The sequence below is a fragment of the Orcinus orca genome, chromosome 5, assembly GCF_937001465.1.
Source record: "Orcinus orca chromosome 5, mOrcOrc1.1, whole genome shotgun sequence".
NCBI classification, from domain to species: Eukaryota; Metazoa; Chordata; class Mammalia; order Artiodactyla; family Delphinidae; genus Orcinus; species Orcinus orca.
This window is the reverse complement of record NC_064563.1, coordinates 83,000,284-83,019,783: the sequence shown is the minus strand read 5'-3', so window position 1 is coordinate 83,019,783 and position 19,500 is coordinate 83,000,284. Positions and strand designations below refer to the sequence as shown.

At 45.0% G+C, this 19,500-nt stretch overlaps 1 protein-coding gene across 1 annotated transcript in view; it reads right to left on the bottom strand.

Annotated features, from left to right (window-relative positions):
- Window positions 1-1,078: 1,078 nt before the first annotated feature.
- Window positions 1,079-19,500, bottom strand: part of FSTL1 (follistatin like 1) — a 51,340-nt gene continuing 32,918 nt past the window's right edge. The window contains exons 3-11 of the mRNA XM_004278537.3: window positions 18,683-18,787; window positions 15,865-15,994; window positions 14,999-15,031; window positions 13,584-13,714; window positions 9,883-10,001; window positions 8,452-8,564; window positions 8,019-8,129; window positions 7,017-7,093; window positions 1,079-3,747 (exon numbers count right to left, since the gene is read on the bottom strand). Of these exons, the coding sequence (XP_004278585.1) occupies window positions 3,703-3,747; window positions 7,017-7,093; window positions 8,019-8,129; window positions 8,452-8,564; window positions 9,883-10,001; window positions 13,584-13,714; window positions 14,999-15,031; window positions 15,865-15,994; window positions 18,683-18,787 (864 nt within the window). The 3' untranslated portion in view covers window positions 1,079-3,702. The remainder of the gene's footprint in view (window positions 3,748-7,016; window positions 7,094-8,018; window positions 8,130-8,451; window positions 8,565-9,882; window positions 10,002-13,583; window positions 13,715-14,998; window positions 15,032-15,864; window positions 15,995-18,682; window positions 18,788-19,500) is intronic.

Genomic DNA, 19,500 nt, shown 5'->3' with positions numbered 1-19,500 from the left:
ACTTGACACAGGCACTCCAAAACTAAAGTTAATCACAGTAATTTGTTCTAATTTACAGAGCTCATAATGTTACATTTTGATTATAGGAAACTTACCTTCTAAATTATGTTTCTTTCAGGCTCTTTTAATTCATTTTCATTTCCTGAACACATGCATACTGTAATAGCAGGAGAAGTGCTCCCAGAGCATGGTAGAAGGTTGGGAGAGGCCAGCCAGCATTTAAAAGTGGTTGTGGACAAGGTACCCTTCAAATTGGGTTTAAGAATTCTGAGAATGAAAGTTTAAAGAATCAAACGGTGATTAATGAGATCAGTAATTTGTAGCAATAACACAACCAGAGATGACATTTTAATATCTGATTAGCATTTGAATACTACTCCAAATCCAATCAAGGTGACCTGGTTATAATTTGAGAGAAGCAAGACTTCTATACATTATGACTAAAATTAAGAAAGCTTAAACCAACTGTAATGAGTTCTCTTGGAAGACAGAATTAATTATTGCTGGTGGGGAGTACATGATATCTGTAAGAATCACTTGGACAGGGAGATGGAGAACTAGTATTGGTCATGTGTCTCCAAGATAGAGCAAAGCAGAGGGTCTTAACTAGCCAACATTCAGTCCACTTGGAAATGCTTATCCCTATGGTATACACATGTACCTGGCAAACAGCCACTAAGATTATCCTACCAGATCTTCACATGCTCCCTGTGCCACCTTCCCAGGTTTGTTTGGCTTCTCATACAGGTTTACCTGCAGCCAGCCTCACCCGATGCCATTCAGTCTCATAAGGTCCATGGCAGTTTTTGGAGTCATTTAGTTTAACCTCTACCCAATACTGTTCCCTGACTTCTCATTACTTCCTACCCAGACCCACCATTGGTGATTCTTTTAAATAAACTCGTTCTATCAGTCCTTGAGTAAACCTTTCCCCCTGCAGCTGCAGTCCCAAGATCAGGAGAAACTTTTCAGGCCTCTTTTAAGCCTCCTGAAACTCAAATCTACTTTTATGAGGTAAGTGGTTAATGTTCTTGCAACTTTATTTGGCCTTAATTTGGGGGAAAGAAAACAATACAACTATTATTTTAATTTCTTTATTTATCAATAGTATCCAAAAAAAAAAAATCAAGAGTTAACAAAAAACAAGTTAAATGCAATAAGGAAGCCTACTAAATACAAATACATTTCACAAATACACAGGCAACAGAAACCTGTCCAAATTGCTTCTTGGAATTTGACTGTTTAAAAACACAAGTATAAAGGGAAGACATTCAGACTGGTCCACATGGGCTTATTAGCAGGTGGAGGAGCCCTGCTTTCCAAAAGCAGTGATGGAGTCCAGAGTCATGGCATGTGAGAAGGTTTCCATGGACACTGAATCTTAACAGATGCTGTAATATGTTTATAAAAACCATACACACACAGAGAAAGCCCAAGGAAGCTTGCAGTCTAAGCCCTGTGCTTTTACAGAGCTGGAGGAACAGAACCCAATTGAATCCTGTTCATTTGCTCCATGCAAAGCTTCACGCAAGACTCCCCAGACTAGGCTATTTAGCAGCTTTCCGTAAATGATTGTCAGATCACATGATCCTGTGGTGCAGACAGTAGCTTCCCTATTTACAGGAGGAATGCAGATTTTGCTCTTGGGAATTCAATGTTGCAGGGGAGGGTCATCTTGGATAGCAACCACTGACCTAAATGTAACTGGTGAGGAGACACTCTGCCTTCTTGCTTTAAACAGACTGGTACTCCTGCCCTCTCTTCCATAGTGTCCAAGGGCTGGCAAATCTTGATCAAGGCGTGCTGTTGGGAGTTCTCCAAGGCACTTTGACAGGGAGGTACATTTCAGACCACACAAGTTGGGTTGGAAGACAGCTTTTAAGTGGGATGATTTACAAAAGCTCAGAATTCTAAACAAAGTGGAATGTTTTCAAAGGAGAAAAAGGAAACCTGTTTAGAAGGAATTCCATTTTCAGCACAACTGTCTCAGAGTTGCCTGTGCAGTATAGTCTACATCATTTCCCTTTGGTGGTCTGTAATCTGCTTTCTGAAAATGAGATCTTATGTCAAGTTTTTAATTTTGTTATTCCAAATGCATCCTAAACATTGTATTGAGTGGAGTTAATTATCACAGAGGCCGAAAGACACAGGAATGACTGACTTCTCCCCAGTCACAGTTTTAAGATTCAATGTCCATTTTTTTCCCTCTCGAAATGTGAAACCTTCTTTCATCCTCATCTCTAAAGGGAAAGCCATTTCTGTTCCCACGAAGGTTAAAGATGACATGCAAAAGTGAAGACAAAGTGAAGTGGTTCTCTTTCCCACTCTCTTCCTGGGCAGGCTTTACCAGAAGGCTCTACATCACAGCACAACCCGTGGGGCCATTCAGACCGAGGTCAGATTTGGTCAGCTTGTTTTTGGCTGTCTGACTCTTATATAACGACAAGGTTTCATTTATCTTAAGCAGAAGGAGGAAAATCACATTGTCTCCTTCTGGACCAATTATCAGAACCACAGAATTTACAATTTCTCAAGTCAAAAGTTTAATGCATTCCTACCTGCTGAGGAAACTGAGGCCCAGAAATAGGAAGAGACAGGGACAGAGTCACTCTCCTAGTTAGTGGAGGATCAGTGAGCATATTGATAGGCTGGGACATCTAAGCCTTGCTTAGCTGCACTGGTCTCAATCCTTTGGAATACTGATTTGCATGGATCTATGAGAATGAATGAAAACAAATTAGCTTTTTGGATCTTAAAAGCTTTGTATGGAGACACTTCTCCTGGCTGCTGTCTGAGGTACTCCCTGCTCCTCTGACAGACTGCTGACCCACTGGAAGCCAGGGGGCAAACTCTGGGCTGCATCTAGTATGTGGCAGGGCTGGGGGGAGTCCGGGTGATAGCAGTCCCTGCACAAGGAAGAACCCCAAACTCTCCCACCTCTGAAATGGCAGGACTAATGAAAAATAATTACAAAAGCTTAATTTCTAGTCAAGAAAATAAAATATTAAACAACAACAACAATAATATAATGATAATAACTGAAGAATGAAATCAACTTGCCAAAAAAGTTTGCAGAAAAATAGCACCTTTGGTAAAAAGTATTTTAAAAATTTGGTTAGGTCTCTAAGGGGCTCAAAGTCTACAAGTATCTGCATCATTTGGGTGCACCCTCCCAGACACTGGGTAACTAGGAGGACGGCCGTGTATCTAGAGCCAGTGGCTGGGGCCATGAGGAGAAGCACAGATGCTAGAGGTCTGTTATGCTGATGGCAGCAGGAAGGGCTGGAAGCCGAATGCAGTCTTCTCCACTGAGCTTCCCAAATCCCTCCTCTGGGGACAGCCTGCTAAGCTCTTTCTCACTGCCTGCACCCCCTGCAGCATGTTCACAGCTGTGGTAGACTCAGAAGTGTTCCAGATCTGGGTACACTCTCCCAACACCGATGCAGTTTCCCTCCAGCCCCCGAGCACCATTTACAGTTTCTCTCAAAGTACTCCTAGAAATGAAGGCTATGGCCCTTCCCCTCCTAGCCAGCCACCCCCATTTCCTTTACTGCAAAACAAATAGACAAAATAAAACTCATTGCTATACAAGCAAATACTGGTGATTTGGCGATTGTAGCAGACACTTGCGTATACTGGACTCAGCGCTGAAGTGGAAGAGAAGGTGCCAGGCTCTGGACACCTTTCCCAGATGCCTCCTCATTAGATCTCTTTGGTGCTCACTCTCTTGGTCTTTTCAGCTGTTTCCTTTGAGAAGCAAGAGAAAATAAGCGTTATGGAATAAAAAAAAAAATATTGGCATTTATCTAGTCTTCAAGACTTTACATAGCATGACAGATACATGCTTATGCCGAGTTCTGTTTGCTTGTCTATCTCCTCTGTGGATGATGAACAACTTGAGGACAAGGATCATGTCTTACTCGTGACACGGCTGTATAGGAACTGTTGCTAAATTAAGAGCTGACCCCATTTAAACTCCTATGAAACAATAACGTCAGACATTATTATATTCATGACGAAGTGAAGAAAATGAAGAAAAGGACGCTAAATGGAGGTGCTACAAAATGTTCTGAATCCAAGTTGGGAGAAGCATTAAGAGCAACAGGCTCGGGACTTCCCTGGTGGCGCAGCGGTTAAGAATCCATCTGCCAACTCAGGGGACATGGGTTTGAGCCCTGGTCCGGCAAGATCCCACATGCTGCAGAGCAACTAAGCCCATGAGCCACTACTAAGCCCACGTGCCACAACTACTGAAGCCCATGCTCTGCAACAAGAGAAGCCACTGCAATGAGAAGCCCTGAGAAGCCTGCGCACCGCAACGAAGAGTAGCCCTCGCTCACTGCAACTAGAGAAAGCCCGCAGGCAGCAACGAAGACCTAATGCAGCCCAAAACACACACACACACACACACACACACACAAAAGAGCAACAGGCTCTGGAGGCAGATTGCCTGAGCTTGAATCATGGCTGTGTGACTTTCTGGGGGACTTTGGGCATATTATGAAAGCTTCTGTCTCAATGTCTTCAACTACAAAATGAGTACTACCTCTTATACCAGTAGCCCATTTCTCCAAAGAAGACATTCTTACTTATAGCCAAAAAGCACATGAGAAGATGCTCAACATCTTTAGTCATTAGGGAGATGAAAATCAAAACTACAATGAGATGCCACTTCACACCCACTAGGATGGCTACTAAAAAATAATGACCATGACAAATGTTGGTGAGTTTGTGGAGGAATTGGAATAGTGCTGGTGAAGATATAAAATGGTACAGTCACTTTGGAAAACGGTCTGGAAGTTCCTCAAAAGATTAAACACAAAGTTTCCATATGATCCAGCAAATCTCACTCCTAGGTATATACCCAATAGAACTGAAAACATAAGGCCACACAGAAACTTGTAGAAGAATGTTCATAGCAGTATTGTTTATCATAGCCAAAAAGTAGAAACAACCTAAATATACATCAACTGATGAATGGATATATAAAATGTGGTATATTCACACCATGAAATGTTATTGCGCCATAAAAAGGAATGAAGTCCTGATTCATGCTACAAGGATAAACCTTGAAAACGTTACACTAAATGAAAAAAGTCAGACAGAAAATGCCATATATCATATGATTCCATTTATATGTGTCCATAATAGGCAAATCTATAGAAATAGAAAGTAGATGAGTGGCTGCTAGGGGCTGGGGGAGGGGAGAATGTAAGTGACTTCAAATGGGTATGGGGTTTCTTTTAGGGAAGATGAAAACTCTCTGGAATTAGACAGTGGTGATGGTTGACAATCTTGTGAATATATTAAAAACCATTGGATTGTATACTTTAAAAGGGTGAGTTTTATGGTATGTGAATTACATCTCAATAAAAAAATTAAATAGGGAATAAAAAACAAGTGTCTGGCATCTAGTACACACTGTCGGGCTACATCCATAGCCCGTGCCTTTAACGTTTCAGTACACTAGCCTGGCTTCTTACTGCCAGCAGCTGCATCTCTTTGCCTGAGGCTTTCTCTGGCTGCTGGAGCCTGCTCTGCCCACACATGCTGACAGGGCAGAAATGCCAGGGAATTCATGTTTGCCGGTGGCTGCTCTCAGCCAATGGCTGATGGGAGTTCATAGAGGCATAGCCCAGCTCCCTGCTCCGTTGTGCACAGTAACCATTCCTGGAGTTCTGCAACAGGACTAAGCTCCACTTGCTCCCAGTGGTAACATGCCTGGATACGCACTCTTTATTGTTTCCTTCCCTTCATGGGCTCTCTTCCCAACTCCCCTTCTGGTGTTTCCTGGGACTGCCTCCCAAATAAACTATTTGTACTTGAGTCCTTGCCTTGGCGTCTGCTTCCGAGGCAACTCACATAAAACAGAGACGCTAAAAAATGTTAGCTATTATCATTCACTCCCCACTGTCTACTCTGATCATTTCTCCACCCTAGATGAAAGGAATTCCTATTAAGTTCTTTTTGCTTTTAAGGGTTTATACTCATCTGGAGGCTCAAGGCTGCTGAAATATGGAAAAACAAAGGGCTAGGAGGTTCTGCATTTGTTTAAAAAAAAGACATGAAGTTTCTACACTATCAGTGACAATAATGACAATGCATATGAAAAAGCATCAATAAATATGAGAATTTATTATTAATACTAATAATTCTTGATTTTCAATTCAAATATTTCATGTCAATAGTTCTTGTGACCATTATATTCCTTAAAAACTTATATGTCAGAGAGAAGGCATATATGTCATATTACCAGACCCAGTTTACAGACAGATGATTCAAGGAGCAACATCCTCTGTTAAAACTACAGGTAAACCAGTGGAAAGACAGGCCCAGAAGTCCAGCATATCCATGTTTTCTCCCTAGGCCCTCAGAAAAATATGTCAGTGGATCACTATTCTGCTAAGAACCTTTTCCCCAAGAAGGCCTTCAACTTAATGACATAGAATACTGATTTATTATTTTCTCAAGTCTCTAGGAAGCAGAATCTCTAAGTTTCCAGGCTATGTTCTAGCTAGCTTGGCATTTAACTTAAATCCTTTCTGCTGTGGCCCAAATCCACTAATTTCATGCTCATTGAGAGCCAACTGTACACCAGACCCTGTGCTAAATGCAGGGCTACAATGGTGAGCAAGTCATAGAGCCTGCCCTCAAGAGGCTCATAGTCTTTGGGTCTGGGCACTGGTGGTGAAAAGAAATAGGAGGTTTTTTAGACTATGCTCATTTGCAAACCACTTCCAACACATTTGCAAACCATCACTCAGCTGATTCTAACTTATAAAGCAATTTACCAAGTTGTAACCTACATCTGTTGGGGCATATGGGCCCCACGAGGACTCCGTCAGGGAGCTGTATGTATCATGGTTTGCGTAATACAGGTATACAGGTATATCGTTCGGGACCTTATGGGACAGAGCACATCTCCTTGGTCACCTGGGGAGTTAGGCAGTGTCTGAGTGGTGGAAGGGCCTGGTGGCAACAGGGATACCTGAACCAGCGTGGAGGCTGCAACTCACCTGGTGCTTTTGGAGCTCCTCAACATATCTGGTCATTTCCTCCTCTGTATGGGTCTGGGCCCCCTTCTGATTCTTTCCTGTAAGAAGAACCAAGGCTCAGAGCAGTGGTGGCTGAGGGAGGCCAGTTAGGGATCCCCACTAATATCTACCTTTTAGGCTCTCAATTTCATTTCCCATTTACCATATGGAAGGCGAGGTGAATTACCCACATTTCTCTAACTATAAAGTGTCCCAGTGCAATGGACACCTCCAAAGTAATGTGCGTGGGTAGTAAGTGACTGGGCCAGGGCCCAAATCCAGGCCAAGGGGAGACGGATGGAGCTGGGGTTCTAGAAAACTTTCCTGAAACATCACTTTGTAGAAGGGTGATAGTGGTGATGCTGGCTTGTGCACGGCCCCCTCCTCCCCAAACTCTCCCTGACATCTCTATCTCCCAACCCACCCTGCCCATGTCTCAACTATCTCAACTTTCTCTTCTTTGGGGGACCCAATGCTGTTAATTCAAACATGTGTATGAACATGCCTCCTTTTCCTGCTTGGCATGGATGGCAAGCAAGAGTCATTTTGTCTTCCAACCACCTAAGTCTCTGACATATAGGATTTCCTAAGCTATCATAAGGATTAAGTGGGTTAATATGTAAAGTGCTTAGAAGAAATGCATGTAGTTCTCACTCTTATGCATTTGCTTTCTTTATTATTATTACCATTCTAATCTCTTATCAACATTTGACCTTGTCCTGGGTCTCGAACCTCTCTTGTTCCAAACCTCTGGAGTGACTTTCCAACATAATGCATCTGGCATAAGTGCTTTGCCCTCAATGCTGCCCCCTGAGAGCTCTGACATTACAAGTATGAACCAGTCTCTTGCTCCCCAGTTTCCTTGCTGGGACCCAGCCACTGCACTCTTCCCCACCATCCCCACCCTGACTTCTCTCATGGTGATTTCACGACGGAAGTTGTCTCCGTGCCGTCCCTTCTTTCTGCGTGAGGTGCACAGCTCACCGTCACAGGTCATGGCTGTGCAGACCCAGTTTCCACAGGCACACACACAGCGGTTACAGTCCACCTCGGTCTCAGCTCCATCAGCATATGTTTCGTCCTCCAGAGCACACTCTGTGGGACCAGAAATAAGAGGCAAGAGTTTAGGGCAAGGGTGGAACAGGACGTCTTGGCTATAGTCTGTGCATGTACCCCTTTCCCAGACAAGACCTGCTTGTCCCTCAGAGGCACCATATCTGAGCAAACGCCACCAACAACCTGAAGATTTTTGGACCTGAATCTCAGCTCGGAGATGCTGGGCTGGCGCCCAGTCTAGAATCGTGGAAGGGAATTTTCTTAGTAAGCTCTGCAGAGTTCCACGATCCCCTCTATCTTGGCCCCCACTAAATGTCCCCACTCCCTACAACCCCCTCCCTATTTCTTAGGTTAGGCATACTCTTCTCTGGAGGGTTGAAGGCTGGATTGAGACACTTGAGGAACTCTTGGAAGCTGAGTTTCCAGTCAGCATTTTCATCAGACAGTTCAATGAGAGCATCGATACAGAGTCCTCTGAAATGAAACACAGGAGAAACGTGTCAGCAAGACCTCAGCTTCAGTCCCAAAGAAAGGAATTAAGCATCAGGATTACACAGACCTAGGCCTCCGCAGGCGGCCAAGGGGACTATTTAAAGAGAACATTTCTACACTGACCTCCTACAACCATTATGCGACCCGACTCCTGTAAGCATCCAACCTTTAGTTTATTATATGGGATGTCAGATCACTCAAGCTGTTCAAATATGCCCAAGATGACTAAAGTTTCCTGGATGGTTTTGTCTACTTGGATTGGCAAATGTTTCACCACCTGCATACCTTCCACTAGCAGTTGCCTTTCCCCATGCTATGCATGTCAAGTCAACCCAACTAGAAAAATCAAACAGAAGTGGTAGGAACAGATGATATGAAATGCATGTGTGATTTGAAAGAACATGAGTTGAAGCCAGCATCACCACTATCACCCTTCTGCAAAGAGATCTTTCAGAAAAGTTTTCTAGAACTCCAGCTCCCTCTGTCTCCCCTTGGCCTGGATTTGAGTCCTGGCTCAACCACTTACAACCCAAATGGCCTTGGGCTAGTTATTCAACCTTCCCGCACCTGTTTTCTCATCTGTAAAATGGGAACGAGGAGCCCTCCTTCACTGGGATATTATGGGGATCAGATGTTGAACTTGAAAATATTACCTCATTTCAGGTTATCAAAATATGAAGGATTTACAGATATTATACTTTAAGGTCATGGGCTATTATTAGGAAAGAATCCTAGAATCTGGGTTTCATGCTTTGAAATCTTTTGAACAAATAGGTGCTTTTCCTATTTTTAATTCTTACCAGTATACTGGAACCACACCAGAAGTTTCTTAGGGGTTAATTTTTATTAATATTTACTCTGGTATAATACCAGAAAAGGAGAGGAACGTGCTTACATTTGTAACAATTAGAGTTCTCTACATGAAATAGCACTGGTTATCTTAAAATCAGAACTAAAGCTATTTTAGACCTATCGTTAAATAGAACATTAAAGTAATTCCTTAAGAAAATTAAACATTAAAACATCACCCATGACACTCAGAAACAACTTTGGTCTGATGTGATCATTTATTTTAAAATTACATTCTTCCATTCCTTGCAATTTCTGGCCAAAAACAGTAACTACTTGATCCGATATCATAACGTCCACAGAAGAGACCAGGACAGAATCCCTATTTTGCTTTTTACTTCACATCGACTTTGACTCTGGTGGCTCCTTTGCAGGTAGGAAGGGGTTCAAAGCTCTTCTCTTATCCAGCCTTCCCTCGTGGACCTCTCCCTTACCCGCTCACTCCACTCACCTAAGCAGCTTGTTGTTCCCCTGGTCTGCATAGGTAGTGATGTTGATGGCGGTTTCATTTTGCTCCACAAATTTCAAAAATTCGCTGGAGTCCAAGCGAGAGTCACCATTATCAAAGTTCTAGAAGGGGGACAAAGTGATCTTTCAGGAATGTTTTGTAAAACCCCAGCTCTATCATTCCCCCATTCAGCTTGACCCATCTCTGGTTCATCTTGTTCTTGACACTGTCCAACCCTGCTCTGCCCTTTGAGCAAAAAAGGTTCAAAGCCCTGGGGCACCCAGAGAAGGAAGGCACCTGTGCCCCAAGATGAGAGAGTCAAAGTGTCTGGGCAGAGGTCACTGAGGGCCTTTCAATCCTAGACCCTGCTCAGGATGGCAGCCTGAAGCTAGGCCTGCACTGTCCAAGGAGCCTGGGGGTGCTTAAGAGGTCTCTGTAGCCGCATCCCTGACCCTGTTCCAGACATTCTTGACTTCACTCCACCACTCCATGTTCTCAAACCCTAATGATCATGGAACAAACTTGTGAATCAGAATCTGTGTCGGAGCCCAGGATGTGTATTTCTAACAAGCTGCTTGGGAACAATGGTGCAGGTGACCCTCAGAGCTCACTTTGGGAATCACAGGACCATTTCTTGCTGCTTGAATTCCAGCCTCCCTGGCCTGCTCTCAGTGCTTACTTCTCACACTGGTACACCTAGCTGAACTCATCAGTGAGAAGTCAAAGGCAAAGACCGCTGCATGTTATTTGCATTGATAACCTGCCCGTGGAGGTGGTGCAAGCCCCCTACCCCTCCACCCTATGCTGCAGGCTACACTGTAGATGGTGCAGCCTGTCCTCATGACCCAGCTCACACCCCATGAGCACAAGGCAAGGGTGTAGTGAGCTCAGTACTGACCTCCCTTTGGCAAGATGCTAAACTGAGACCTTAGCCATCTGGGACAATTCAGGATGCCCAGGCCCTAGCTGCAGGAGGAGGGTGGCAATTTCAAGGCTCTGATCAAAGTCCAAGTTGGATAACTGCTGCTCTCCTAAATAGTTCTAGTGGAAAAAATTTTTTTTTTCAAAATTCTTTCCCTAGGCTGCCTCATATTGCTACCCTGGGAAATAGTCTGCACCCCCATGTTACTTTCAAAGTGGCTCCCAGGCGGTGGAAGGGATTCTGGAAGAAAAGTCTGACCAGGTGGAAAGGAAAGATACAGCTACTGACTGACTCTCCTTGCATGACTCATGTGTCATGTGCATTCTACACTAAGGTTGTAAATCTTTCCGTGGTATGTATGACAGGCACGTATAAAACAACCCTGTAGGCCTTTGCTTAATCCCTACTTATCATTCTCATCCTAATTCCTAGGAAAAGGTCTCAGATCTCTGGTCACTATACTTATACCCTGGCTCCAATTTCAGCCCTGGCCACCAGGAATTCAGGGTGTGTGTGTGTGTGACACGGTCATAAAAGGCTCTTTCTACCCGGTCTTCCCCTCTTCACTCTGTTATGCTTTTGTCTAAAAATTGTGACTGAAACACCAGTTGAGATGAAAGTCTGATTCTGGTCTTATCCAAATTCCGATTAGATTTGTTTTGCAACTGATTTTGATGTAAGGAATGCCGACTGGGCTAGAGGGCAATTCATTGGTTCAGAAACAGTCTCTGTGAGATACTGATCTCTCAGCAACAGGCAGCTGTCTGCCTAGTGGGAAGAAGCCTCCCTTTGAAGATTGCACCATATGGTTCTTTGATAATCATCAAGTAGATAGTGAAAACCCTGTTTTCTCGGAAGACACTGGGAAGAGTGAGCATTTGTTTGTCAGTCAGGAGTAAGCTTTCTTGGTTAGCATGAGAATGCCCTACAGAAAAGCTACTTTCTCAAGTGGCCTTGCAGTGTTTAGATGGGAGCCTATTAGAGAGAGTTACTGCCAGAGGAGGTGGAGATGTGTGGAGGGGGTGTGTGGCCCTGGTCCTTGAGAATCAAATTAACAGCACCTGCCAGTGATGCCCACGGCAGGGTACCATCAAGGGGCCACCAGAACGGTTACAAGGTCCCAGGAGGTCTCCTGGAAAGAGCGTCCTGGGCCCCACGGCTCCTGGGCTGTAATGACCACGGCAAAGTCACTGCTCACGACCGACCCAGCAGGTACTGTTCACTTGGCTTTGGAAAAATCATTTTCTTTTAAGTAACCTTCTGCTCCTGTCTGACTCTCCTGGCTCCTTTCTGTAGACAAGGAAACACCCCTGCCCCCAGGGCTCTCTAATGTGGGAGTAGTTGATAGAGAAGACAGAGTGAGAGGCTGTGCTTTCTCTTCTCAAACACTTGGAATCCAGAGAGATTTGCTTTCTGTCACAGAGAGAAACTTCTACCTAAGGACGGTAACGCAAATGAAGTCCTAAATGACCAATATCCTACTTCAACCCAACCTGGTATGTTTCCATCTGTGGGGTCCATGATGCCAGTTAGAAAGAGGAAGCCACAGACTAGGCAGGTGTTGACCACATTCAGTGGCCACAGAGGTGCCACAGAGGTGCCCTTGTGTGTGTGTGCGTTGCCCCCGAGTCCGGGCTGGCTAGGCCTGCGACACACCCTGGGGGCATGTGAGGGCGTCCGTCTGGGGATGAGCCTCCAAGGGCATCTACCCAGAGATGTGTGTGTCTGTAAGTGAGGGGGTCTTTTGTGCAGGTGTGGGAATGCGGGCACCTGAACGTGTGTGTAGGATGTGTCTCTGTGTGGCATGCACATCTCTTATGTGGTGTGTGTACGTCTGTGTTTCTGTTATGTTTATGAGTGTGATGTACCTATGTGTGCGATTATGTCCTTATCAGTCAGCAGGAAAAGCGCCAATAACTGCTTCTTCCAACAACTGTCTCAAGCTCTCTGAAAGATCTCCACATCATGGCAGCCTTACTCATTGCTAAATACTATTCCCTCCCTCGTTTTCCTCTTTGAAAGCAGCATCTTTCCTCCCTCCAACTGGAACGATCTGTTTCTTCAGCTAAACACAATGGGAACAGCAATATCTAGGTTCATGAAGAATTCTGGACCCATGAAACACCAGTCCATTGACTCTCCTCAGATGAAGAGAAACTCTGCAGGCCATGCATGGTCAAGTTTAAAGACTTAGAGAAGGGCTTCCCTGGTGGCACAGTGGTTGAGAGTCCGCCTGCCGATGCAGGGGACACGGGTTTGTGCCCCGGTCCGGGAAGATCCCACATGCCTCGGAGCGGCTGGGCCCATGGGCCATGGCTGCTGGGGCTGCGCGTCCGGGGCCTGTGCTCCGCAACAGGAGGGGCCACGGCGGTGAGAGGCCCGCGTACCGCAAAAAAAAAAAAAAAAAAAAAGACTTAGAGAAAAGCCAAACTGGGTGGGAAAGAGGCTGAAGTGGCCTGGGTCTGGGTATTGGCAGGCAGCTCTACAAGGTGTCATATGGAGGATGGGGATACAGCCTGGCCATATTTTTCATGGACAGGCTCTCCAAGACCTTTGTGGCTTTAATTGCCCAAAGGGAGCAGCCCATGTGTGTTAGATCCCAAAGGCTGGACTCCTGGAGTCCCACTGTCTGTCACAGCTTCATGGAATGTTCTGTGAAGAAACTCAGGGACTCTAGGCAGGTTTATGTTTCCTTGTGATCTGGGAAGATGTGATCAGGTAATGGGAGAGGAAGACTCCCTTTCCCCGGGCTGAACGGTCTTTGACTCCAACTCTGGTTTACCTTAAAGTACTTGTCTAGGATTTCACTGTAGTTGCTGCCTTTAGAGAACCAGCCATCTGGGATGATCTCCGCTTCCAGCCACTGGATGATGCGACGCCGGAGTTCATCGCGGTTGGACTGATAGCAAACGACTGCAGGAAAGGGGAGGGAGGTCAGCCGAGCAGTGAGGACCCCAATGTCACCCAGCACCGCGTACATGGGGACTCAGTGCCCAGGAGTCTGCATGTGTCATCTCACTGAATTCTCACAGCGATCCAGGGAAACAGGATCATCACACACATGTACAGAGGAGTCAGCCCAGGGTACACACTAGAAAGTATCTAACCCAGGATTCAAGCTCATGTCTAAAAATATAAAGTTTGAGAATGTTGAAACAGAGATTATGTTGCTAAGGCGAGAAAAAAGAAAGAAAAATAAAGGACATTTTCATTAACTTTAGGAAGCTGAGGGGAAAAAAAATTGATCAATCAATAGAACAGCTCTCTTGGCTCAAAAATGAGCTGAAATAATAAACGAATAAGTGAGAACATTACAATTCTTTATGCACTGGATTTCTGATTCTTTCTATATAGCTTTTCGTCTCTCTCACTTAAAAACTTCTCCCACTTAAAATTTTATACTTTATTATGAACAACAGAAAATGAGGCCAAGGAAGGGCATGTTGAAGCCCTGCTCTGGACAGCTGTTCATTGTAAGCCACATGGCAACAACAGGTGGGGCTGAGAGTCCAGTGGATGGGGAAGCAGAGAAGGGAAAGCCTTGGCAAAAGGGAATTCCTGGAGGCAACACATGTTGGGATGTGAAAAGGGCACTGAGCCAGGGAAATGAAACTATGGGCACTTTCCCCCACTCTGCCACTTCCTAGCTGTGTGACTCAGGGAAATTCACTTAACTTCTCTGAGCCTAGATTTCCTCATCTATAAGGTAATTATAGTAAAAGCTACTTCACAAAGTTATTGTGAGGATCTAAGGAAAAGTGTATGCTAAAGGAGTCTGGTAACTATAAATCATGAGGAAATTTTAAATTTGTATTCATAGAAAACCATGGAAAGAGTCTCACTGTCGTTTCCAATCAACCCTTTCAAAATGAGTTGTCCTATCTGATTCTCCTTGTTCTGTGACACCCGCAGGTCTCACAGAGCACTGAAGGAGGGACCTGGTGGCTTTCCCATCCTTGCAGTTCAATCATTACTCAGCAAAAATGGAAAACACAGCCAACATTCTGACCCAACCAGCTGCTTCCCGTGACAAGCACAAAAAAATGCAGTTTTGCAGCTTTTGTGAGCTATGTTGAGGAGTGACTAGTTCTGGGTCACAAGTTCTGACACACTGAAGATCTTGTGAGCTTTGGCAGGGATTGTGGAACATGGGATTTCCTCCCTAAGATGCACACCGTAGAAAAAACAGGCACTCACCTGGGCTGGCAGATGGACTTACGGATTTCTTCTCTGCAAGACAAAAGGAGAAAATGCATAATGCAAAGTGAAGAAAAAAGAAATTTCTGTGTATTGCTAGGATTAAAACTGCCCACATTAAGGGGGCCACTTATATCTTTCCATCACTTCGTCTTGAGTCCTTATATCCTCTCCTTCCAGGTCCCACGTTTGGGGATCTTTGCTTCCCTGCTTTGTTTGACATTTTGAGGCCACAGAGTTACCCTCCTGATCTCACACCTCCTACTGTTAGCTTGCGGGGGGCGTGGTGCTGCTGGGGGTTTGAGAATTCATACAGAATCATTATGGACAAAGAAATGGAGACCAACATGTGGGAAACAGCTTCTTATTTCTCCAAGGAAGTTCAAGGCTGGCCAGGCGGCTGGTGTCTAGGTAGCAACAAGCTTGGGACCCCTTCCCTCTTACCATAATAGCAATGGTTTGAGTGTGAATTAGAGGAAATATCATATTATCAGGGCTGAGAGGTGCCCAAATTTAAAAAGCATAGGATATGTGAAATTTATCTGCTTTCTAAAAAGGTACAGAATTCAGTTAAATGCTACCATATTATTGACTGTTGATGTGGTTCCCCACCCACTATCCATCTCCAGACAGCACTGAAAGCCACATTGGGAATCTGATGCAGGAAGCACAGGGCAGAGGCCTGGGCCATCCAGGGCAAACCCAGCAGGCTCATGAGCACCAAAGGGATGTCTCTCCAAGCAACTGGGTGGTCTCCACAGCTTTGGGCACTATGCTCAGGGTGGAAAGGACTCCAGGGGGCCACACTGCTCCGTTCCATGGCTCCCCAGCTGGAGCTGTGATGTGGTGATGAGAGCACTCTTTACCTTTGCAGTGTCCATCGTAATCGACCTGGATTTTGGATCCAGTGAGGCAGGCATCTCTATGCAGCTCGCAGTGGTTGAGGTAGGTCTTGCTGTTGCTGCCACACACAGGCCTCTTGTGAGGTTTGCATTGCTGAAACAGACCGCGGAGGACATTGGTGCAGTTAGGGCTGAGTTTGTGTGTGTGCCTGTGCACACACACACACACACACACGCACACAGAGCCATCTTGTGAGGGGAGTCCCCACCAGCAGAGATGCCTTCTATCCTGCCAGGGCAACAGGGAGCCTCAGCTCTGGCATCAGTGACCTTACCCCACTCATTGTTAGAGGGACCACATCACCTTGCAGCCCCTCATGGTGCTCTGTGCTGATCCTGGCCCAGGGTCATCTCTTCTACTCAATGAAAAGAAATAAATCCCCCCTACTCCAACCCTATCAAATTAGCAGGAAGGGCATTTTATTCGAAGTCAGGAATCTGGATTATCTATCACTTTATCACTTTGTAGAAAGTCAATCAATGTCTTTGGATGATCTAAGATCCCTTAAAATTCCAACATTCTTTTTTTTTTTTGCGGCACGTGGGCCTCTCACTGTTGTGGTCTCTCCCGTTGCGGAGCACAGGCTCCGGACGCGCAGGCTCAGGGGCCATGGCTCACGGGCCCAGCCGCTCCGCGGCATGTGGGACCTTCCCGGACCGGGGCATGAACCCGTGTCCCCTGCATCGGCAGGCAGACTCTCAACCACTGTGCCACCAGGGAAGCCCTAAATTCCAACATTCTACGACACAAAACAGCCAGAGCTAGGAATGTGGAGAGACTGAAAGACAGGCACATACAGCTCCCTACCCCTCATTACCCCAATTCTTCACTTATTCCAGGGTCTAGCTACAAGAATCTTTGCTCTCTGGCTTTATTTAGTATTTTGTTTTTCTCCTAATCTCACAACAGTTGCTGTGAGGCAGGGGCAGGGGGTGCCTGGGTCTTTGTGAAGTACTACACAGTAAATGAACTAAGGTTCACTTGGCAACCTGATTCTACTTTGGCTATGCTATATAAAGTGCCATTGTGACAGGCAAGCTCAGTTTCTTTAGACTTCATGTTTTTTTTTAGTTTCTTTTAAATTAATTTAATTTAATTTATTTATTTATTATTTTTGGCTGTGCACGGGCTTTCTCTAGTTGCAGCGAGTGGGGGCTACTCTTTGTTGCGGTGCGTGGGCGGTGGCTTCTCCTGTTGCGGAGCACGGGCTCTAGGCGGGCGGGCTTCAGTAGTTGTGGCACGTGAGCTCAGTAGTTGTGATTCGTGGGCTCTAGAGTGCAGGCTCAGTAGCTGTCGTACACGAGCTTAGGTGCTCCGCGGCATGTGGGAGCTTCCCAGACCAGGGCTCGAACCCGTGTCCCCTGCATTGGCAGGAGGGAAGCCCGAGACTTCCATGGTTTTTGAAAGGGGTAAGGGGGGAGCAAGTTCTGCTCAGACCTAATAAAGGCACTAAAGTAAAAATGAGCAGCTGTGGTAAAAGAACACAGAACCCTGGAACTGGAAAGTAGCCCAACCTTTCCAACTTATAGACCAGAAAACCAAAGCCCAGAAAGACAAACTTCTTTTAACCAATACTTACCACTGGGTTCTTACCATGTGCTGGCCCTGAGCAAAGCCAAACATGGTCTGTCTTTATGGCATCCAGTGGCAACTAATTTGTTTAAAATCACACAATGATATATGGCCAAGCTGAGGCTAGACACCAGGTTTCTGGACCCTAAATGGCCACGTAGTGGCCAGGAACACCACTAGTGAGGACATCCCAGAGTCCCCAGCAGATTTGGTTTGCAGGTTTCTGAGTCGGGGACTTCCTTTCTGGGACAATGGGTCAGGATCTTTCAACAGGGGACTAAGGTGGGTGTATTTACTTGTAGAATTACAGATGAATTTCCAGTCTTGGGTTCATTTGACAGAAAGGGGAAAAAAGGGCACACATCCAGGTTATTTATGTTTGCCAAGAGCAAGAATGCTGCCTACAAAAGAAGTATTTCTTAAAAGGTCACTTTGTTTTTTAAACTTCATTAAAAACAAAACCAAACCTGAGAAATCTGCATTCCATCTAGTATTTTAAAATATGCATATCCTTTGACCTAGCATGCCCCAGTGGGACTCTTTATCCTACAGAGATAAAGCCAGCAGCATGTAAGAACATTTGTAGAAAGATTTCATTGTTTGTAGTGGTAGACAACCCATGAAACAACCTAAATGTCCATCTATAGGAAAATGATTACATAAATCTGGTTCCTGTACATCACTAAATATTGAGCTATTAAAAAATGAGTTAGAACTATATATGCTGACCTAGAGGGTTGTTGTTATATATTAATGAGTATAAGATACAAGTTGCATATATCTAGATCTGTCTATATTACGATCCCATTTTTGTATAAAATAGGGGGGAAACCCTATATGTTTATAGCTGCATAGAAAAATACCCCGTGTGGAACACCAAACTGTTTACACTGGTTATTTCAGACTAATGGGATTTGAGGGTTATGGGGAAGATTATTATATTTATGTTTGCATAAATGTCTGTACTACTTGACTTATAAAAAGCAATTGTTAATTTTGTAATTTAAAACTCTTCTAAAGCTAAACATTTTTTAAAAGGAAAAATATCCCTACATTCACATCTGATTTTTAACTTCTGAGATAAAAATTTCACTTCTCTCAGATAGACAAGGTGTGCTTTTATAAAGATGATGAAATCGTTGGCACTGCTCTGCAGACTGGTAGCTCCAGCGAGATAACCACACTCTGGCTCCCACCCTGGGGACTTACCTCGATGCAGAGGCAGGTGGGCTCTCCCTTCTCTGTGACTGCACATTCCCGGCCGGCTCCACAAAACACATTGGCACAGATCTTGGATTTGCTCCTTGGTTCCTCCTAAAACACAAAATCATCAAGGAAACCCTTGTGTCAGTGAGATGAGCCCATCTCCGGATGAGCCAATGGTGGTGATTATGTCTCAGCCTCGGGCCGTGGCCTAGAGTCGAGGCTCATGGTGCTGAAGGGTCCTAAACAGCCAGAAGTTCTCCCCAACAGCCAGCATCAGTCTTGCTGGCACTGCTCCCTCTCAGGCCCAGCTCCCTATGAATCTCTAAGATTGTTTCTCAAAGAGCAAGAGCTTCTTTCTTGCAGGCTTCCTTTCTTCTAAAATGTTTATTGAGCACCCATTAAATGCCACTACTAGGCTAAGGACTGGAGATAAAAAGGCATAGTCCCTGTCCTCAAGAAGCTCCATGGCTATCCAAGGAAACAGACTAAAGAGACCTCTAGAAAGCAATGAGCAAGTGTTAACAACAGGAAGGTGAGACTCAAACAAGACTTTCTGAAGATAAGATGCCTTAACTGACTCCTACAGGATGAGAAGAGCAAGCTAGGCAGAAGTGGAAATGCTTGAGAGAAATACAGATATCTGAAGGACCAAAATCTCACTGAGCAGTGTTCAAGGCACTGCCATCTCAAAAGGCAAAAGAAGGATGGCTAAACCATTGGAAACATGGATCTGCTATTATTCGACATGGTCTTATGCAGCCCCTGCCCATATCTGCCTCTGGCTTCAAGACCAAGAGGGCCAAAGAATCACGTGACAGACA